The 24388-nt window shown below is 34.4% G+C and overlaps 1 protein-coding gene across 50 annotated transcripts in view; it reads left to right on the plus strand.

The window, feature by feature from the left end:
• RIMS2 (regulating synaptic membrane exocytosis 2) overlaps nt 1–24388 on the plus strand; it is a 604627-nt gene that overhangs the window by 354201 nt on the left and 226038 nt on the right. For all 50 annotated transcript variants that reach the window (XM_043601572.1, XM_043601575.1, XM_043601571.1 and 47 more), the window contains 2 exons: nt 15868–15936; nt 22938–23094. In XM_043601572.1, the coding sequence (XP_043457507.1) occupies nt 15868–15936; nt 22938–23094 (226 nt within the window). The remainder of the gene's footprint in view (nt 1–15867; nt 15937–22937; nt 23095–24388) is intronic.

The following is a 24388-nucleotide window of genomic DNA, read 5'->3' on the forward strand; positions in this document are numbered from 1 at the left end:
AAATAGTCCCTATCTCCCCTCATTAAAATCCCTTGAACAATTTCCAGCATCATAGTTTGCATCAAAATATGTACATGTTAAAAAAATATTATATATATCCTATATGTAAGTATATATTCCATATATATATGTATATATATATACACATATTTTTTCAATCCCTGCAGTAAAAATTTAAGCTTTAATAGCTTGAAACATTATGATATCTTTTTTCCAATTTAAAAACTTCTTATAAATTATGAAGTTTTAATCATGAACCGAAATTATAATTTTTTTTAATTTTTTTTTAATGTTTATTTTTGAGACAGAGAGAGACAGAGCATGAATGGGGGAGGGGCAGAGAGAGAGGGAGACACAGAATTGGAAGCAGGCTCCAGGCTCTGAGCCATCAGCCCAGAGCCCGACGCGGGGCTCAAACTCACGAACCGTGAGATTGTGACCTGAGCTGAAGTCGGACGCTCAACCGACTGAGCCACCCAGGCGCCCCCGAAATTATAATTTTAAAAAGACAAAGGAACTATACCCTTGACAGAAAACACTCATATTCATTCTCTTATTTGTTTTTAAAATATTAGGTACTTCTTAACAATATCTATAGGGACAGCTATAGTTTTGAAAGTTTGGTGAATGTCTTTTATTCTAAATTATAGTGATGCTATTCTTACAGTTTTAAGAAGTAGTGTAATCCTTTAACTATTAATCTGAAATTCATTAAAATATCTTGTTCTAATTTCTGACAGTAAAAATCTACACTGCTGAATTAAATCTTACACTTCTTGGTGGTGGTACGGATTATTTCACTTTATATCCTTTTCCCTAGGGCATATTGTATTAGACAGTGATAAAAAGGAAAGTCATTTGGGACCACCCTCTGACTTTAAAATTAATGTAGATCACTACACGCTGTAAGTGACTTTCAAAAAACCACTTTGAAGGCCTGCTTAACAACAGTGTGTTTTGCAGAAAAATCCTCAAATAATATCTTGCAAATTGAAAAATATATAGTAAACTTAGATCAGTTAAACCTGTCATTAAAACATAATGTTCAGCTCATTCAAGATGTAAAAAGGGCATGAAATGACACTCTTATCTTGATGTTCTTAAAAAAGAAAGCAATTATAAATGTTATAATATCAATATGGGAAATACACTCAGCTTTACTGAAGATGTACTGTTTCATGTGGGAACACTGTTTCCAAGAATAAAGTTCCACGATTCAGTCACCATTAAAAAACAAACAGTAGGGGCACCTGGCTGGCTTAATCGGTGGAGTATAGAACTCTTGATCTCAAGGTTGTCAGTTTGAGCCCCACGTTGGTGTAGAGGTTACTTAAAAGAAAATCTTTAAAAAACCCCCAAACACCTGAACAATAAAGTGACATAAAGTAGGAAGACCAAAACAGACATATTTCCTTTCGTAAATATTTATCCATTTGAAATTCTAGGGTTTGGATTTATTATATTTGCATTAATTTGCATATGTGGGTAAATGAATATGAATATCATCGTCTTACATATTTTAATAAAAAGCATTTAACATGATACAGAGATATTTACAAAGAATTATAAAACTTCTAAAAATGTTAATTGTTTCAGCATGTAAAATACAGTTTCAATATAGATATTTACTTAGATTTATAATTATGTTCAGTGTTTTCACTTAAGGAAATATATAACAATTCATTGGTATTACAATTTAAAATTATATATACTACAGCAATTCAAATTTTGCATTAACATGCTAATTTTATTTATTCACTATGTAACACATTTCTATTACACTTTTTTCCCATGATTTTTTGCTGCATAGCTTGTGATCAACTCTTCATAAGACAGTTTTGTACTATCAGTTAATACATGTGTGCTCTATTGATTGTACGCAGTAATATTCTCTATTATTACTTTTATTTTTTTTTTTCTTGTTTGGAAAGGTTATTGTAACCTCATCTCTTCTTTTGTTATTTTTATTGTCTTTGCTTTTTGGATGGTGAGTTTCTTTATTATTGTTACTCTTGAGTTTTCCGTGTCTTTGTGATATAATAAGAGTTTTTGACATTTTAAAGCAACATGAATCTATTCATGTTCAGTTTATTTTTCTGACTTCCACTAGGAATACTTCTATTATGTTTTAACTTTAGTATGGCTAATAATTCTTTTTCTGATGGGATACTGGAACCAGAGCCTGTTAGGCATATCTCTTCCCTTCACAGTCATTGACATGGGTAGCTTGAGTTGGCTATATGGGAGTATTACATTATAGAAATTGACAATGTTGCAAATCAAGGTTTTAGTCTCCCCCAGACTGATAGTTCTTAAACATTTACTAGCCTACCACTGCTATATATAGTATACAAAAATTAATTTCAGATTTAATAAAATTTAAATGTAGAAAGTTAAAATGTTAAAGGGCTAGAAAAATATACATAAGTGTTTAAACAAGCTGTACATGAAAATGATGGCAGGAAACTCAGTGTAAATAGATTTTTTAAAATATATAGTAAATATATTAAATCTGTTTTAAATGAAAACGGTGGAAGGTAAGTTGGTAACCTGATAAGTAAAATGGTGGTAAGTGTTGGTCAAATCTGGTAATTTAAGAATTTATATTGATTTTTTAAAATTCTAGTTTAATCTAGATGATTCAGTTTATCTTTAAGTTCTGAAAATACATCCTGGATAAATGTTACAATACTTATAAAATTATTCTACCCTACTATTTTTTTCTAATTTCTGTAATTATACTCTGTCTTTAGAAATTCCTATACAGTGGTTAGAATAGTTATTCTTTTTCCTTAAAATACTCTATATAGGGGCGCCTGGGTGGCTCAGTCGGTTAAGCGTCGACTTCGGCTCAGGTCACGATCTCGCGGTCCGTGAGTTCGAGCCCCGCGTCGGGCTCTGTGCTGACAGCTCAGAGCCTGGAGCCTGTTTCCGATTCTGTGTCTCCCTCTCTCTCTGACTCTCCCCCGTTCATCTCTGTCTCTCTCTGTCTCAAAAATAAATAAACGTTAAAAAAAAAATAAAAAAAAAATACTCTATATAAATTCCACTGCTGTGTAGATTACTAATCAGACAAATCAACTATGTAAAATATTGCCAAATGTACTACTTCTCTATTTGCTAAATAGAGTTTAGAATCATGTCATTCAAATTTTAAATATTTTAATTGAACATTAGAAACTAAGCTTCTGTGATAACCTATGAACCTATTATTTTCTTTGCCTGTGACTTATTACCTTTAGGTTAATGACTTAGATGTGCCAGGATAAATAATTATATTTTTTCCAAGTATTAGGGCATCTTTACACTTCTCTGGTATTTTTATGGCATCATAATTCATACATTCCTTTAAATTTCTGATGTATATTCATACGATAATTTACTCATCTTTCAAGGTGAAAACAACTTATTCACATTTTCCTACCTTTTAAAACATTTGTTAGAAAAATCTAATTTGTATTCTGCTAACTTGTGACAATTTCTTTTTCTATATGTACATTATAATTGAGAATATCAAAACAACTTGTCCCTGTAAATCTTCAAAGTGTCCCTCTTCCAGAAGAAATCAACTTTAAAATATACTTTTTCAAAATCAAGAATTCAAAACAATAATGTTTTTCTAAGATTCCTTCAATTTAAGCTCATTAGTTGTTTATTGCCTGCTAAATTTCTCTGTGTAACCATTACTTTTTACATTTCATAGTTTGTTGTATAACCATGTATTATAAAATAAAATTGATAGCCATGAGTATGCATGGCAGGTCTATTAGTAATTTTTTATTTTATGTACCTTCTCTTAGCCTGTTTATTTCATTCAATCTAAGTTTCAACTAACATAACTTGAATGTACTAATGTACTTTTGTACTAATTCAGATATGATGTGTCTCCCTTCTTTATTTTATTCTGAATTAGTATGGTCCTTCTTATTTTATAATAAAAATGTTAAACTACGGCCTGTACTATAAAGCAGAGATTAAATTTCAATATCCCTATTACATTTAAAGATTTTTAAATGTATTTTGACATTATTCTAACATTTTTTTTCCAGATAAAGCCTTATGTTCATATAATTCAGGTAAATTTTAGCATGCACAATGTTTAATGCATGTATTCATATGCACAGTTAATTGGTTTGTTGTTTTGTGCTTTGTCTGGTTATTGTGCATATGTTAAATTTCTAAACAAAATGTCAGTAGCTTCCTTTTTCCACCTATAGTAGTTTTCCAGTATATCTGTGTTTACATCTTTATTATTTTGATATTAAAAACCACTTGTTGAAATATAGTGATTTATGATTTCAGTGTGTCTAATATTGTCTCTTTTAATATGGTACTATTTCATCAATGAAGTATGGTTCGGTATATTCTGTGTTATTGTGTGCACTGTTTCACAGAATTTGAATTTATATGGATACAATTTTTAATGTTTTTGACTTATGGAGGGATAGTGTTAAAAATTCTAGGTATATTGAATTTTAACAATTAAAACTATAATGTTTGCTGTAGCTTCCATCATTTTAGCTGTTAAGTCATATCTTCTAAGGAAAATTGAATAGATTCAAGTTTTATAACTCTAATGTATTATGATTTTTAATGTAAACATGCACAAAGTATGTCAAGATGTTTTAAACTGATGCTAAATTTTATAACTGGTCACTGAGACTTTAGTTTTAATACTTTTAACTGGAAAATATTTTAAATATATTTAGTCTAATGAACTTTTATATTTAAAAAAATTATCTTCGTGAATAGGATTAGGAAATAATTGTAAAAGTTTCAGGAATGGCACACTAAAGTTTCAGATCTACTGAGGAAGGCTACTACTTACAACCAAGATGGAATAGAAGGGACTTCTTCCTACCTTCCTACCTCAGACAACAAAAACGGACAAATATATAACTCAGTTGCTTTAATAATACTGGATATCAGGCAATTAAGGACAGTAATTATTAAGATAAGGGAAACAGATGAGTTGAATCCTAAAATTGCCCTAGCATTCACTTTTAGAGAGTTTCCTACACAGGGCATAAGGGGAGAAAAGGCAAACAGAGCCTGTGTACTCCCTGAGGTAAGTGATGGAGCTGAGAGTTTGGGGAGACAAGGGTGACTAGAGTTCACAGAGCAGACTACTGAAGAGGAGAGAACTATCCAGAGAGAGAACTCCAAAGATCTTCAGAGGGTTTCTCTCAAGTTGAATATTGATCAGTGAGTGAATGGAGGAATCTACCCACCCCGGAGAAAGGACCACCCAAAAAGATTACAAGTAATGATGCCTCAGAATAGTGTCTGCCTTTTTGTTTTGTAGAGAACATCAAATTTCAGAGGTCATTGGGTTGCGTGCACAGAAATCTCTGGCATCAGTAGTGAGGAATAATTGACTCTAGATGGACACTGTATCACATTAAAAAAAAATCTTAAAGCAAGAAATGAAAGGGTAAAAATGTTTTAAGTAACACAACTACATATAGAAAAGACTCAATAATGGTTATGGGGCGCCTTGGTGGCGCAGTCGGGTAAGCGTCCGACTTCAGCCAGGTCACGATCTCGCGGTCCGTGAGTTCGAGCCCCGCGTTGGGCTCTGGGCTGACGGCTCAGAGCCTGGAGCCTGTTTCCGATTCTGTGTCTCCCTCTCTCTCTGCCCCTCCCCCGTTCATGCTCTGTCTCTCTCTGTCCCAAAGATAAATAAACGTTGAAAAAAAAAAAATTAAAGATTCAGAAAAAGCATTTGATAAAATCAAACATCCATTTCTGTTGGAAACAAACAAAAAAACAGCCCTAAGCAAAGTGGAATACAAAAGAATTTTCTCAAAAAATGGATAAAAGGCGTTATCAAAACCTACAGCTGAAGTATACTTAGTGACAAAAGGCTGAAACCTTTCTTCCCGAGATCAGAGCAAGAAAAGGTTGTCTATTCTCCCTACTTCTATTCAGAATTGTAATGGTGGTTCTAACTGGTACATCAGGCAAGAAAAAGAAATAAAGGACATCCAGATTGAAAAGGAAGAAGTAAAATGGTCTTAATTTGAATACATCTTTAGCTATATAGAAAGTCAGATGGAATCTACAAAAAAAGCTATTACATTTAAGAAGTGAGTTTATTAACTTGTTGGATACAAGGTAAAGATAGGATATCAATTGTATTTATATATACCTGCAAGGAACAATTGAAAATTGAAATTTAGAAATACAATGCCATTTAATAGTGTCAAAAATGTGAAATGTTTAGGGGTAAATTTGAAAAATGCAGAAGATCTTTAAACTAAGAATTATAAAACACTGTAAAAACAAATTTTTTTTTTAATTTTTTTTTTCAACGTTTATTTATTTTTGGGACAGAGAGAGACAGAGCATGAACGGGGGAAGGGCAGAGAGAGAGGGAGACACAGAATCGGAGACAGGCTCCAGGCTCTGAGCCATCAGCCCAGAGCCCGACCCGGGGCTCGAACTCCCGGACCGCGAGATCGTGACCTGGCTGAAGTCGGATGCTTAACCGACTGCGCCACCCAGGCGCCCCTGTAAAAACAAATTTTAAAAGAAATAAATGAAAAAAAAAATAGTTTTCATGAGTCAGAAGAACTAATAGTATGTCAGTTCTCCCGAAATTCCTCGGACTCAATTCAGTTAAAAAATATCAACAGGCATTTTTACAAAAAAAATTACACATTTCTGTGTAAATTGACAGACTCTAAAAATTTATTTGAAAATGTGAATTACCCAGAATCGCTAAAAACCACCGTGATGAAAGAAGATCAAAGTTGGAAGCCTTACAATAGTTGATTTTTGAACTTATTGTAAAGCTGTTGTAACTGAGATGTGATAAAAATAAATAAATGTATCAAAAGAACAGTATATAGAATCCAGATAAAAACCCACACATATATGGATGACTAATTTTCAACAAAGCTGGAAAGGCAATTCAGTGGTGTAAGGATAGACTTTTCAACAAATAATGTGAGAGCCTATAGATATCCATATGTAAATAAAAAAAAAAAAAGAAAGAAGAGAAAGAAAAGAAAAGGAACTTCTACCAAATACAAAAGTATATGGTATATAACTCAAAATGGATCAGTGTAAACCCTAAAATTATAAAACTCCTAGGAGAAAACTTTCTCCCTTTTGGTTAGGCAAAAATTTCTTAGGGCATGAAAATCATGTTTCATTAAATAACAAATTGATTAAACTGGATTTTCTCAAAATCTTTTTTTGTTTTCTTTAAAGAACACTGGTCAGATAATGAAAAGCCAAGCCACAGGCTAGAAGAAATATTTGCAAATCACATATCTAATAAAAGCTTTGTATGTAAAATATATATAGAACCATCAAAACTCATGAATAACAACATAACAAAAAATGGACATAAGATTTGAAAAGATTTAAGACATAAGATTTCTTATGGACATAAGATTTTAAAAAAGATTTAAGAGTGGAAAATAGACACATGAAAATATATTCAATGTAAGTCTTTAAGGAAATGTAACTGAGATTCCATTAGATCCTTCTTAGAATGGTTAAAATAAAAAAGACTATCTATACCAAGCATTGGGGAGGATGAGAAGTTATGAAAAGTCTCATATACTATTAGTGGGACTTGTAAAATGTGACAGCCTCTTTGGAAAACACTTTGGCAGTTTTTCTTAAAATGTTCAATATACATCTACCATACAATTCAGTCATTCCACTATTAGGTCTTTACCAAAGAAAAGTGTAAATATTTGTGCATACAACTTACATATGAATGTTCATTGTAATTTGATTTGCAATAACCAAATAACCCAAATGCCCTTCAACTGGGTAATGGATAAACAAACTGTGGTACATCCATAATAGATAATATTATTTAGCAATAAAAAAGAATGAACTACTGATTAACATGACAACATTGATGAATCTCAGAATAATTATACTAAGTGAAAGAAGAGAGAAAAAATGCTAGTGTGATTCCATTTATATACAATTCTAAGAAATGCAAATTAATGAATCAAATAGAAAACTAACAAAAGAAAAATAGCTAACTGAATTCCTTTATCTACAAATATTAATATGTTGGAAGTTAAAATAAGTCTTTTAATACAAAGAAAACACTAGACTCAGACATTCTTTTCAAGTACTTCATACTTAATCTTAACATATTATCTCAATTTAATAAAACTCACATAATATACATAAAAGGAGTATTTCCAAGCTCATTTACAAGGAAAACATAATTTTTATACCAAAAATCAACAAATCCATTCCCAAAAAAGGACATTTATAGACCCATTTCAGTCTTAAATATAAATAACAAAAATAGCTACATAAAACAGCAAACCAGGGGCGCCTGGGTGGCACAGTCGGTTAAGCGTCCGACTTCAGCCAGGTCACGATCTCGCGGTCCGGGAGTTCGAGCCCCGCGTCGGGCTCTGGGCTGATGGCTCAGAGCCTGGAGCCTGTTTCCAATTCTGTGTCTCCCTCTCTCTCTGCCCCTCCCCCGTTCATGCTCTGTCTCTCTCTGTCCCAAAAATAAATAAACGTTGAAAAAAAAAATTAAAAAAAAAAAACAGCAAACCAAATCCAAAGGTTTTATAAAATTCTATAAGTGTGATTTAAAACACTTACAGATTAAAAGAGAAACATGTGGGTGCCTGAGTGGCTCAATCAGTTAAGCATCCAACTCTTGATTTCGACTCAGGTCATGATCTCATGGTTTGTGAGTTCAAGCCCCACATCAGGCTCTGCACTGACCGTGTGGAGCCTGCTTGGGATTCTCCGTCTCCCTCTTTTTGTGCCCCTTCCCTGCTCACGCTCACTCTCTTTCAGAAGAAAAAAACAATAAAGGAGAAAAAATATGTTCATTGCTTATTAATGAATTAAAAATGTTATAGAATTCAACATAAATTCATAATGATACCTGTTAGCAAATTATGAATTAGAAACTTCCTCAATCTGTTAAAAGGTCTATAACAGGAAATCTTAAATGGCCGATGATAGAATTGTTCCTTAAAACAAACACGAACAAGAGTGTGAGTATAATGGAGATCCTAATGCAATGAGAAAAGATGAATTTGAAAATAATAAGGATTCAAAGGAAGAAATGAAACTGTCATCATTTGTAGATGATATAATTGTTTTCCTCAAACTCTGGAAAGAATCTGCAGACAAATTATGGTTTACCAAAATGTCTGGATCTAAGAGCAATATGTAAAGGTCAGTTATATTTCCTTACACCAGTAATAAAGAGATATACTTTATAATAGTAACAAAATCAAATACCTAGGAATAAATCTTACAAGAGTTATATAGAAGTACTATAGGGAAAAATTTTTAAGTTTTATTAAGAGACATTAAAGAACATCTAAGTGGATAGGTGACATAACCATTGATATGAAGACATTATTGTTAATTTCCCTATTTGACATATATTTAATTGAGTTCCAATCCTATCTGATATCTTCATGGAAACTAATGAGTAGATTCTAAGTAGAGGATGAAAGAGCCAAAAAATAGCTAGAAGGATTCTTATGGAAGCAGGGAGGAGAAGCTTCCTTTGTCAGATATCAACATTTACTGTATTTGACACAGTGTGCAACTGGCATGAGAATCAATCAGTGGAATAATATTAAGAGCCCAGAAGCAGACTCTTTCATGTGAGACTCTTTTTTTCTTTTAATTTATTTATTTCGGAGGGGGTGCAAGAGAGAGTGGGAGAGAGAATCTCAAACAGGCTTGCACTGTCAGTACAGAGGCCCATGTGGGGCTCAAATTTACAAACTGGGAGATCATAATCTGAGCTGAAATCAGGTCAGATGCTGAACCAACTAAGCCACCCAGGTGACGCGAGACCATCTTTTTTTTTTTTTTTTTTTTAAATATGAAACTTATTGTCAGATTGGTTTCCATACAACACCCAGTGCTCATCCCAACAGGTGCCCTCCTCAATACCCATCACCCACCCTCCCCTCCCTCCCACCCCCCATCAACCCTCAGATTGTTCTCAGTTTTCAAGAGTCTCTTATGGTTGGGCTCCCTCCCTCTCTTTTTTTTTTTTTTTTTGTCTTCCTTCCCCTCCCCCATAGTCTTCTGTTAAGTTTCTCAGGATCCACATAAGAGTGACCTGTCTTTGATAAGGATCTGAGGTAACATGTCAGACCCAAAGAAGAAAAGTAAACAAATAAATTGAGCTGGAAAAAAAATACTATCCATAAAAAACGAACATAGATGAAATCACCCCTATCCTGCAACATGTATATCAACTCTAGATGGATTAAGGACAGTTAAAGTTCAGTCAGGAAGCTGAAGTACTGTTAGAGATAGGGAATAAAATATTTATTATAAATATATTAAACCACAAAATTGTAGAAGCTGGTAGTTCTTTGTAAGAAGGTTTATAAGAAAATGGTTGAAGAATCTGAAAAAAGTCATGTGCCAGAGGCAACAGAGGAGAGCTAGTAAAGAACTTTGGAGGGTTGTTGCCCTTTCATTTACTAGTGGTCTTGAAGTCACCGTGGGTCATAGGACAAGTTGGGAGGGGAAAGTGCATGCAAAATGTCCCTTCATGATTTTATGGGTGGCCTGCAGAAGTTCTGTAGATCCTTTGTCACAAAGCTTCAGATGTACTTGGCGCAGGACTGGGGGAATCTGAAGGAAGAGGTCTAGCAGGACCTGGAACCAGAGAAACATCTAAAATCCCAGACTTGGTTATATCATACCTATCTTAAAAACTAGAAAGAATTGGAAAGAGAAATTGAAAAGCCACAATCATCATAACAGTCTCTCATAAATGTGAACTATAGAATTGATGAACTTGAATAAACAGAACATTCTCCCAACCAACAGAGAATATATGTTCTCTTCATCTACAAATGAAACTTTCGTAAAATGTTGCTATAAATTTTTAAGTAGTACATTCGTATGGTATAAATTTAAAAGTAAAAAAAAATTCTTACCCCTCTGTTTCTCAAACATCTAGTTCTCCTTACTTGAATGAACTCTGACTGGTTTCTGTATGTTTGCAGAGATAGGCTATGTTTACATAAACAGACATGTATGGGTTTTTCCTCTTTTTTTTCTGATATAAATAGTGACATAGTATGATTATTGTGTGCCCTCTGCTTTTTATTTTTAATCTCTATTCTTTTAATAGTAACTATTGACATTACAATATGCACACTTAGCAAATTAACATTAATTAACACCTCTACCTTTTTTTCCAAACTGCATAAGTTAAAATCTGATTTGTACTCTCACCCCCACTATTTAATATATTACCAGAATATATAGCCTTCCAATTAGTAATTTATTATAATATTGCCATTTTGTTCATTCAGAGTTTATTTAGATTGACCTGAATTTTTACCACTTTCTTTGCTTCCCACCTTTTTCTTTTCATTTTATACTTTTTTTTTTTCTGGGATGAATTTCTCTGTTTTTGAAGTACACATATTTTAGGACTTCTTTCAGTGAAGATCTGAAAGGCTGTGCTTTTATGAATATGTCTTCATTTCTCTGTTCCTGATGAAAAGTTTAGCTGTGTATGAAATTCTAGAATTACCTTTATCTTCTCTCAGCACCCTGACAATGTTATTTTAATAACTCTGACTTCCAACTTTGCAGAAAAGTCTCTCCATTTATTTAAATTTTCTTAAATTGCTAGCAGTTGTCTTGAGTTAAATTGTGTCCCACTGGAAGTATATGTCTTAACTTCCAGTACCTGAAGATGTGACCTTATTTGTAAATAGGGTCTTTGTAGAAGTAGTCAAGTGTTCAATTTTGAGGTCACAAGAATGGACTTAATCCAATATGACTGACTTCCTTATAAAAAGGGGAAATTTGGACACAGATAGACATGGACAGAGGGAAGACAATATGAAGACCCGGGAGAAGACAGCCACGTGACTAGAATGCCGTATCTACAAGTGAAAGAGAGCCAAGGATTGCTAGCAAACACCAGAAGCTAGAAGAGAAAAGGGAGGATTCTCCCCCTGGCCCTGCTGACACCCCAATTTTGGACTTCTAGCCTCCAGAACTGTGAGACGATAAATTTCTGTTGTTATAAGCCACCCAAAGTGTTCGGTACTTTGTTATAGCAGCCCTAAGAAGCAAATGCAGTTGTGTTTTGTGGTTGGCGATATACATGTTTTGCACATTTTTGGTTAAATGTACTCATAAGTTTTTCATGTGTTTGGGTATTCTTGTAAGCGATAGTGGCTTTGAAATTTATATTCCAGTTATCCATTGCTATTCTCTAAGAAATATAGTTCATTTATGTATGTTGACTATGTATATATTCTGCAATCTTGCTAAATTGTTAGTCTTAATACGTTTTTATAGCTTCCTTAGGAGTTTTAAGCTACCTGATCATGTTACTACTTGCTTTCTAATCTGTATGCCTCTCAGTTCTGTTCCTTGCTGTATTATACTGTAATGCAATGCAGTGCTGAACAGAAAGGGTTGGAGTGGACATCCCTAGCTAATTCTTTGTCTTAGGAGGATTGCATTCTATATGTCATGAGTGTGATGTTACCTACAGATTTTTTTGTACATGCCCTTTATTGATTTGAGGAAATTTCCTTTGGACTGGTTAGCTGAGATGTTTTATCATGAATGGGGGGCAAACTTTATCAAATAATTCTTCTGCACCTATTGAAATATTTTTAAACTTGTAGGTATAAATGAACTAACTTCAATATACATAAAGTAAACTAGAAAGAAAAATTAACAAATTCACCACCATTGAAGAAGTTTCCATTTTAATTTTTCTCAATCACTGGTAGGTCAGGCAAACAAAAATTTAGGAAAGATACAAAAGGATCAAACCACATAGTTCTCCTGTCAAATAAAGAAGTCTGCGTCTAATAAATAATGAATTTGTATTCTTCTGTTATATCCATGAAACATTTGTAAGAATTATTAATGTACTATTTAATAATTCATTTTCTAACAGATTTCAAAAACTTGACAATATAGTCTATTTTCTTCAATGCCAGTGTTACTATGTCAATTTTTTAAACAATAATAAACTATAATCATATATTTGAAAAATTTTGAAAATAGACACCTTAATAACATTTCCTTTTAAGGTTTATTATCTCTGCAATTATCATGTGTTATTCAGTCAATTGTGCCTTGGATTTAATGATGGATGGTAAATATCTAATAGACTCAAGAAGAAAATACCTAGACCTGAACTTTAAATAATACACTATATATAAATATTTTAGTAATGTAGAAAAATACTCAGAGGGGGAACGTTTATGTTAATAAAGATTAAAGGCTGAAATTTTTGGCATATTCATCCAATTTAAGGGTTTAGCAAAAGAACTGAAATAAATTCAAAGTAGAAAGAAAAACATCATAACTATAAAAGCAGAAATCAATCAAGTGCAAAACAAATTTCCAGTGGAGCCCATTAGTCCCTTGAAATGGCAAAATAAACCTTTAGTGAAATTTATTGACAGAATAAAAAGAATAAAAAGAAGGTTCAGACAGCAAATGGAAATGTTTCCATCAAATGGAAACAATAAATAGTATGATAAAATTATGAACATTGTAGCAAACACTGAAACTTGGACAAAGTGGACAAATTGCTACGAAAAATATAACTCACTGAACCTTGAATCAATAGGTCATTCTATGTCTACTGAAAATGGACGTATATGTTATACATATGGAAAGAGCAAAGTTGCATCCATATCTCATACCGTACATAAACTCAGTGCAAGATAGACAAGGATGTAAGTGCTAAAGCAAAGTTTATAAATTTCAGAAAAAAATATGAAAATATCTTTGTTCATAAGCTCAGGAATGATTTCTTAAACAAGACATTGAACACACTACTTTTCAAAGGGAAGATTGATATATTCAGTGACATTAAACTTAAGTACTTGAATTCATCAGGATGTTAAATGACAACATCCAAGTAGAGACAACATAATTGCATGTATTTAACCTCTGTAGAATCACTAGCAAAAATAGATCAACTTCCGTCAGGAAAGTAACAACATTTGGAAGGAAGCAACATTTTAAAATCACATATATCCCCTAGTCCCCAACTCTACGCACAACCCCACACAAAACAACTTATGAAGACTGATAAAATGAACTTCATTTTTTTGCTGGTGTCATTCTTATCTTACTTCAGAGGCAGATCTGATTCTTGACCAATACCAAAAGCATGTAATCTTTATACCCTAGTGTACCTGGCACATGAAACTAATCATTACCCTGTCCTTGAGCATTTACATTTTACAAGGTGAGATCTTGTTACCAGATGAGTAGCAATTCTTATTCTGTTTCTCCTCAACAGCTTCATCTGTGGTATCATTTTTTTTCTCATACATCCATTTAGAATGTATAGTATATAATAATTCTGTAAATCCTTTTGTGCCTAGTCTTTTGGGATATTGTGTGGTAATTATAGTTTCCGTATCAATTGGGGCTATAAGAAAGAGCCTCTGGTTTGATTGAGTTTAAAATTTTATGATATAAGCTTCGGATGGAAAATAGTGAACCCATTCAATGGGACCACATGATCAAAACAGATAGATAGATGTTTTTAATGTACCCATTAAAAGGTGGAAAACAAGAGTCCTTTCAACAGACGCTTCCCTCTCTCAGGAGGGCAGGGGTTCAAGCAAAAAAAAGAAAGAAAGAAAGAAAGAAAGAAAGAAAGAAAGAAAGAAAGAAAGAAAGAAAGAAAGAAAGAAAGAAAGAAAGAAAAAGAAAAAGAAAAAAATGTGTAGAATATTTCTAAGAGAAAGTTGCAAATATTGGAGTGCATTCCTACAATGTTTGATTATTGCTACTTTAGACACCTTACCCAACGTGAGCTCTTAGTGTTTTATAAACCTTATGGAAATTATTTACTTTCTGATAACTGAACTTAGTCTATTTAATGACTAATGTGTAGTATAAGTAGACAGATGAAAGAAGTCTTTCTTGAAATAGCAACACTGTTTTCATTTACCATTAAGCATTTTCTGATTATAAGGAAGGAAAAAAACTATAACAACAGATTCTATTGTGTGAGATGTGCCTATTTTAAGACACATGTAGGAGATGAGAGATATTTAAAAACATTATAACATGTTTATATATGCGATATATTTCATAATTACATGTGAAGGAAATCTGCTTTCGCCATCAGTTTAGTGGCGTTTTTGCCATAGCGTGATTAACACTTTAAAATTTTGTAAGAGATTTCTTTTGTAATAGAAACTCACACACAGAGGTCTTGTATTATGTTAATTATTACTGCTCTGTTTTAGGCTATTTCTTAGAAAATATAACATTTCACAATTTAAATGTATTAATAAGCTTGTGGATGATTTATTTCTCATTTTCTTTTCAAACCAGTGGAGGAACAGCTAAACTAATACTAAAAGAAAGGTGTCTCTTAAATTATGCTTCTTCTCCATGAGTGTGAAAAAGGAACAATGGGGTACATTTAATTTATTAGTCATGCATATTAGAAAAAAAGCCCATGAATGCTTTTGAAATAACATACTGTCTTGCTTTGAAACTTGTATAGACTTGAGTGTCTTTGTCTAAAAGCATCCAAAACTGACTTGACTTAGCTATTTTTAACTTAGCTTTTTGTTCAATAGATTTTATCGATCGGCATCAAACCACTTACATATATTATTTGGTGTTTAATATTATTTCAAGTTTTAGGACATTTAGGAAATTTTTTAAGAGTAATTTAAGAACAATATCTTTACATCATGAAATATGTGTAAAAGTAAGTGTGAGCGCACAACGACTTTCTCTACTTTTTATTCTCAGGTGTGTTTCATTCCAAATCCTTTCATTTGGTTTTCAGGTTGATGAGGAGTTTTATTTTTTTCCCTTAATAATCAGCAATTTTAATTATTCCTGTTGTTTGCTTCATAGGGTCAAAAAGAATAAGTGATAGTGAAGTGTCTGACTATGACTGTGATGATGGAATTGGTATAGTATCAGGTAAGAATTGCAGAATTCCTGTGTAGTAATAAGAAGGAAGTGTTATTCACTATTTACCAAAAAATAGATTAAATAATAAATAAAATGAGAGAGAAATAACTTGCCTCTTTTTCCCCTTCCCCCAAACAACATTATGGCACTTTAACCTCCTGAGTAATTCCAGTTGCTGGAACTCTTATCAATTGTTTGATTGAATATTATTATTGAAAGATGTAAGATAAGTGAATATTTCTAAGTTTTCTGTTTTTAAACTACTCAAAAATAAGGATTTCACCATAAATTTGGAGAGCTATTGTGTAATTAAAACTTCTTTATACTGCACAGCCATGTGAAAAATATGAAAATCTTTTTGATGTCACCAACATACCCAAATATGTCAAATATTTGAATGTGCTTTTTGAAAAAATTTTTACTGTGTTGTGTTGATTACATATCAGGTACCGCTTGATTTTGAAATTATGTTATTGAAGTTTAAAATATTGCCTGATTTATGGTTAGAGATTTATCTGGGACTTAAACAAATGTGAAAATAACTTCAAATCCTTGAAATCTGTCACCATTAGAAAGTTGAAGCATCTCCATATTCTTTTTATAAACATGAAAATCAGGATTATGGTATCGTGGTTTCTGAAATATTATCTTTCATAGGCTCATAACTTTCGTAAATGGTGTACTAATTACATTTACATGAGTATCGTACTAACTAAGATTTACACATGTTAATTCTGTTAAAAATATTTTTTCCTTGGGGCACCTGGGTGGCTCAGTCAGTTAAGCATCTGACTTCAGCTCAGGTCACGATCTCGTGGTTTGTGGGTTTGAGTCCTGTGTCGGGCTCTGTGCTGACGGCTCGAAGCCTGGAGCCTGCTTCGGATTCTGTGTCTCCCTCTCTCTCTTTCTGCCCCTCTCCCACTCAACCTCTCTCTCTGTCAAAAATAAATAAACATTAAAAAAAATTTTTAATATATTTTTTCTTGTTTTTAATGTTTTTGTTTTTTCTTTTTTTGTGTGGGGAGAGAAGAAGAGTGTGAACAGGGGAGGGGCAGAGGAAAGGTGAATCTTTTCCTTTTTTTGATGTTTACTTACTTATTTAGAGAGAGAGAGAGAAAGAGCATGAGCAGGGGAGGGGAAGGGAGAGTGTTAGAGAGAGGGGGAAAGAGAGAGAATCCCAGGCAGGCTCCAGGCTGGTTGTTAGCCCAGAGCCAGACTTGAATTCATGAACCGTGAGATTTCAACCTGAGAGAAATCAAGAGTGGGACACCTACCTGACTGAGCCATCCAGATGCCCCAGAAGGAAGGAGAAACTTAAGCAGGCTCCATGCCCGGTGCAGAGCCCTATAGGGGGCTTGATCCCACAACCGTGAGATCATGACCTGAGCTGAAATCAGGAGTCAAAAATCAGACGCTTGACAGACTAAGCCACCCAGACACCCCAATGTTCTTTCTTTTAAAGCTCTGTCATTAACAATTCTTTCAACAGAGAATAAATGCTTCAGTCAATAGTTTAATAATTTGACTGTCAGATCAAGCATATCATCCTATATTTCTGTGAAATTTTTCCTAAGGCATTTTAAGTGTGAATTGTATATATACCTATACAGAGAAACTCCCTTACCCACCGCCCCCCCCCATGTTAAGTAGCATTTTAAACAACTAGTATAAAAATATAAAAAATAAAATAAACAACTAGTATAAGTCAAGACACCAGTAATCTGTTAATACTTTGTTCCCCATATGCAGAGATTTGTTTCCAACTGCATATTACATACCTGTCAAATTCAAAGTATTAGTTGCAACCATTCAAAACCCTTTTTTAATGTGAACCATCAACCTTTTCTCAATAATGAACAGTTTCAGCTGCTTTATTTAGTTTTTCCAAGTTTCCAAGGCAGGTGTCTTGAAAATTAACTATGTCAGAGGTCATATTTCCCATTCGCTTACTTACTTTGTTTATTCTAAGTCAGAGGTAATTTTTACATTTGCATTGCTAATATTCTTCAAAGTAAATAGAATCTTTGATTGATATTGAAATTTAGGTTTCTCAGGGAAGCAATTACTGGCATGGATTTTGTACTCCAGTGGTATACCGAGTAGGAGAATGAGAATGGTTATAAACCAGCTATTCTTTGAACAAGTCGACTCACCCCACAATGCAGATAAATGGAATGTGTGTGTGTGTGTGTGTGCGCACAGTATGAGTTTATCGCCACTTAGACCATTAGTATTATTTTCTACTCTGACCTGAAACAATATGCAAATAAATGCACATAATTTAGTTTCCAATGGGAAGGTAGAGTGATGTTTTGATAATTGGCTCTTAAACATCACATATAATATTCTGATTTCCTAAGCTAATTACCTAACCCCAGTACTCATTTTTTATCACTTCTGAGTAGCTCTGTACATTATGAGTCATGAACATTTTCTTAAAACTCTGTATTTCTGTTTAGTTTTCCTGTGACTGCATTATTTAAGTGTTCTTCTTATACCAACTCTTCCTCTTTTTCTCAATAGTCTCTCTTAAACTACGTGATCATCTCTTTTGTCTCTAAATATTCCCCTACCTTGGATTTCAGTGATGCTCTTTTTATAAATGACTCTCAAATCATTATCAACAGTCCTATTGTCTCTCCCAAGGTTCTTTTCCATGTGTGTAACTGTTTGCCTATATGCCTGAAAATATTGTTATCTCTCCCCCTCCTGGTAAACCTTCTAAACTTCTCTAACTCTTTGTAGGATACTCTTAACTTCCTAAGGGGCTAATCAAATGTTAAGATTCATTTATTTCTTCCCTTTTTTTGATCTTGTATCTGATCACAAATTGCTGTTGATTCATATTAGAATGTCCCCAGTCTCCATTGTTGGACTTTTTTCACTGTCTACATTCACTACTCTAGTGTTGACATCTATTTAAAGTTCTGTGCCTTTGGGGTGCCTAAGTGGCTCAGTCGGTTAAGCATCGGACTCTTGATTTTGCCTCAGGTCCTGATCTCATGGTTCAGGAGTTCCAGCCCCACATCAGGATCTATGCTGATTGTCTAGAGCCTACGTGGGATTCTCTCTTTCTCCCTCTCTCTCTTCCTCTTCCCCACTCATGCTCTCTCTCTCTCTTTCTCTCTCTCTCTCTCTCTCAAAAATAAATTAATAAACTTAACAAAAAACAATTAAAAATAATAAAGTCCTGTGCCTTTAAATAGCATCTTTATGCTAAAACTCCAACATGTCCAGTCAAAACTATTTATTTGTAGTCTAAATTTTTATTTTCCACTGCCCACTTGACATTTCTGCTTGGAAATGTAGTAGATACCTTCAACTTAACATGTCTAAGACTGAACTCCTAATCTTTCCCATCAAACCAATGGCAACTCCATTCTTTTTTTACTTGAATTAAAATTTTAGATTTGTTCTTGTCCTTCTCTTCCTCTTATCTCCGACATCAAATCTTATACAGAATGATCCCGATGCCTCTACTTTCAAAATATGTCCAGAATCTGACTTGCCATGTCTCCACTGCTGTCATCCTGGTTCGTCTTTTGCCTGACTTACTGCGTTGTCTCATTTCAGTCTGTTCTCAGCGTGGCAACTGTAGTGATCCTGTTTAAAGATAGGTCATATTCAGTTCCTGCCCAAAATCTCTAATGGGTTAAAATCACTCAAATCAAGGGGCGCCTGGGTGGCTCAGTTGGTTAAGCAGTCAATTTCGACTCAGGTCATGATCTCATGGTTGATGAGTTCGAGCCCCACATGGGGCTCTGTGCTGTCAGCATGGAGCCTGCTTTGGATCCTCTGTCCCCCTTTCTCTCTGCCCCTCCCCTGCTCACATTTTTTTCTCTCTCTCCCTCCCTCTCTCTCTCAAAAATAAACAAACATTAAAAACAATTAAAATCACTCAGATCAACTGCCAAAAATCTTTACAAAGTGACACAAGGCCCCTGTGATTTTCCTCTTTCCTCCAGGTGTCTCTGATCTCCTCCATTGCCTGCTTCACTCCAAGCACCCTCTTCTCCCTGCTGTTGTGAACATGTCAGACTGACTCCTATCTTGGGGTCTTTGCACTTGGAACAACTCCTCTCTCTCTGTCCACTTGGCAAAGCATCTAACTTCCTTCAACTCTTTCTGAAATGTCAGCTTCTCAGTGAGTCCCATCTACACCTGACAACGCTACATAAAATTGCAAAACGTTTCCCTGTTCTGGCATTTTGATCTCCCTTTACTCTGTTCTGTTTTCCTCTTAGCACTTTACCACCTTCAAACATATCACATAATTATTTATTGGGATTTTTATTGTTTCCATCACTCCAACTGAAGCGTCAGCTCTACAAGGTCAAGGCTTTTAGTTTTGCTCACTACAGCACACAGAACAGCATCTGGCCTGCATGTACAATCATAAATACTTGTTGAATGAATGAATGAATGTCCTGATTTTTTTCGGTGTGGTCTGTTGCCGTCTCCAGTTGTCTTACTCCAGAGTTGTACTGCTAGCCGTACGTAGCTAATTTAATTGAAATTGATTTAACATAAATACATTAAAAATTCAATTCTTCATTAGCCCAAACCAGATTTCAAGTGTTCAATAGTCATGAGTGCCTAGTGGCTACTGTATGGGACAGTGCTGATCGAGAACATCTTTACCATTCCAGAGAGTTCTGTTGGACAGTCTATTCTATGTTTTCTAAGATCAATTAATCTTGCCGCAATCTCTCTAACCTTTGGTTTGAATTGTATACTGCTGTCAGCTTCATATTCCTAAATGATTACTTAGATCATGAAAGATGAATGTGGTATTAGAGCCCAGAGAGAGCCTCGAAGTCCGATAGATTTTGCTTTAAATCCGAGCCCTAGTATTTGGCACCTAATTTCAATTCCCTAGTAAATGTCTTAATGTAAACTTTAGTTGCCTCAGGTATAAAATGGGGATAATATTATCTTCTTTGCCGAGTTGGTTCTATCACATCACTTATACATTCCCGGGAAAGCCTTGTGCTCTGCAAAATCATGGACCAAAAGATCAGACCATTCAAAACCCACGTAGCTTTGTAACCAAAACACTAAAAATAAAAATACAAGCACAATTTTTGAAAGTCATGTTAAGTTTTAAGCAGCACAAATATTAGATGTAGGATTTGAAAATAAAATGAAGGTATCTGGGTGGAAGGAGTATGTCTAGAAGGAAAAGAGGGTAAGTCTGCAAAGTCATGATGTCAAGGGAAGTACTCACAAACACCAGGAAGAACCCATGCAATAAATACTTCTAAGACGGAGTTTGTGACCGAAGCCAGCCCAAAGGGAGAACATGGGATGAATGAGCATCATATGTGGTTCTGTATTTCTCGGGCTTTTTGCATCCAGCTTTGTTAATGTACTTTGCTTGCAGCTGCTATTATTTGCTGGATGTAGTGGACACTCTTGGTGCCCCACCCATAACCCCTTTGCTTCAGCTGGTTTACCCGTCCTCCGCTACTGTGAATGTTGGCTGCTAAGAACTCACAGCTGCCCCCCTTTCCGGAGAATTGGCCTTAGACAAACAAAACAATCTCACCTAAGTCCCACTGGCAGTCTTCAGTCAGTGACTGGCTAACCTAGGAGCACAAAAGTCTAGGATCCTCGCCTCAAAGTCAGAGCAACACCGGTACAACTCATGTTCCAGAGGCTTCAGGGGGATCTGACTGAGGTCAATGCTTGTGCTTCGTTTCTTCCCATGCCCTCTTCTGGTCTTCTAATTCCTTTTTCCTGAGGCCACTCCTTCAATCATTCATGTCCACCCGCTTCTTTCTCTTGCTCTATTTCTCAGGAACCAACTTCAGATAATACTGCAGCATGTTAACATGTTGGGAAAAATCACATACGAACCAATACTTTCTCTGAGTTATTTCTGAAACAAGTGTTATAGCAGAACACTTAGTAAAGTACCCAGCAGAGTTCCTGGCACATAGTGAAAAGTCAAAAGCAGCCATGATGAACACGAGAAAGATAATGGTGGTGGAGATAATCTCACTTCCTGCTCAGAAACGTTCAGGGTTTTTTTCCACGACAAGCCTCCTGATGTTTTAGATATATACAACTTGAGTCAGACTTACCAAACTATTTCCCTACTTTTGCACCACATAGTACTGCTGTTTTTCTACCAACTTTGAATTCCTTCTACTTTCTTCCCATCTGTCAAATATCAGTTGCTTTCCAAGATTCATTTGAGTTATATCACTTCTATTACACTTTTTTTCTAAGCGTGTCAAATCGTTGGGCTGTTTCCCTCCTCCGAATTGTCGTATTTTTATTTTCAGTCATCTATTGTATCTCAGCCCTGTCAAGCACTATAAGAAAAGCCATTTACACAGGTACTTCAGATAGTCTTCAGAATGCTTTCTAATATTGTTTATCTCTTAAAGAAATAATCATAGACTTTTATGAACTTTTGTGAAGTTAATCGTTTTGAATATTTATAGTTGTTGAGACGTAACTGAAGCTCTTTTATTTCATTGAAGAGATGACAATGTTTTTAGAATAAACTTGCATCCCTTATTAAAGATAATTAACTGCCTACGGGCACCTGGGTGGCTCAGTCAGTTAAGTGTCCGACTCTTGATTTCGACTCAGGTCATGATTTCATGGTTTGCGGAATCAAGCCCCGTGTCGGGCTCCGCACTGACAGTGCAGAGCCTGCTTGGGATTCTCTCTCTCCCTGTCTCTTTGCACCAACCCCCTTCACTCTCTCTTTCTCTCTCAAAAATAAATAGACTTTAACAAGAAGATAATTCTTGTTATCTAATATATCTAATATATTATCTAATTTATATATCTAATTCTAGATATATAAAAGTTTTAATCTACCTAGCACAATTAAAATATTTTTATATTATAGTACTATGTTTTGTTCATTATGCTTTACATTTAATAGAGTCAAAGACTTTCAACTTCACCAACATTTAATTTTTTCGCTAAAGTACAAAATACAAAAGGACTTAGTGGGTAGATAACTGTACTTTTAATCTTTGTACCTTTAGATTATCGACACAATGGTCGAGATCTTCAAAGCTCAACATTATCAGTGCCAGAACAAGTAATGTCATCAAACCATTGCTCACCAACAGGATCTCCTCACCGAGTAGATGTTATAGGAAGGACTAGATCATGGTCACCTAGTGTCCCTCCTCCACAAAGGTAAGATACCATATACATTTTATTTGTAGGATGGTATAAAAAACCTATTTATCACAAAGAATCATTACTAATCTCTAAAGGCAATAAATTCTGACAGAAAAAAAGTTACTGGAGGGAAAGCAAATATTCTCTTCAATAAACTAAATAGTGAGAGTCAAATAAAATATGGTCCACTTTGTAACTCTGGTTAAAGTATGTATTCTTTTATGTGAGAGTTGAAGATTTTTTTTTAATTTTTTTTAACATTTTTTAAAATGTATTTTTGAGACAGAGGGAGACAGAGCATGAACGGGGGAGGGGCAGAGAGAGAGGGAGACACAGAATCAGAAGCAGGCTCCAGGGTCTGAGCCATCAGCCCAGAGCCCGATGCGGGGCTCAAACTCACGGACTGTGAGATCATGACCTGAGCCGAAGTCGGATGCTTAACCGACTGAGCCACCCAGGTGCCCCAGAGAGTTGAAGATTTTAAAGAAGATCCCGCTTTCAGTTACTTATCCGTACTGAGCAGATCTAGTTAGAACCAATTAACTATACTCATGAGTGATATTAGTATTGATAATTTAAGAAATAGGAAAAAATAAACATCTGATGGGGTTTCTAGGTTAGGAGCAATCATGCAAAGAATTAAAAACGATGCACAGGTAGAGGGAAGAATGGCTCAGAAAACCTCCAGTGCCTGGTGGAAAACTCTAAGCAATCCTGTTAAAGACAGAGAGGCTTAAAGGAATAAGAGCCATGGAAATAATGTATTTATTGACAAGATATATTTACATAATTCACATTTTACATACGTTACATTTTACATTAAGAAAATTTGAACTCTTAGAATGATAGTCGTATAATGCCTATTTTAAATGAATAATTTAGTTTTAGCTTTAGAAGTTTTCCTTGTAATTTTAATTTTACACATAGTATTGGACTAAGAGAACTTAAGATTGTTACATTTATAAATTTAATTTATTTAATATATATGAATATAAGTACTTAGAAAGTGTTTACTTAATTTAGACACAATTAAAGTAATTACAAAGAAAATATATTAAATTTATAAACATTGTTTAAATTGTCTGAAGATTTTGATTTTACTAACTTTGTAAATGAGACTAAAACTATTAAAAGTCTTCTGAAAAGTAATTGCTTAAATGTGGTAGACCTATCAATAGAATATTTGTAATCTGAAATTTAAAGTTTAAGAGAGGGGCATCCGGGTGACTGGCCGGTTAAACATCAGACTTCAGCTCAGGTCTTGGTCTCGCAGCTTGTGAGTTTGAGTCCCGCGTCGGGCTCTGCGCTG

The sequence above is a fragment of the Prionailurus bengalensis genome, chromosome F2 (assembly GCF_016509475.1).
Source record: "Prionailurus bengalensis isolate Pbe53 chromosome F2, Fcat_Pben_1.1_paternal_pri, whole genome shotgun sequence".
Lineage (NCBI taxonomy): Eukaryota > Metazoa > Chordata > Mammalia > Carnivora > Felidae > Prionailurus > Prionailurus bengalensis.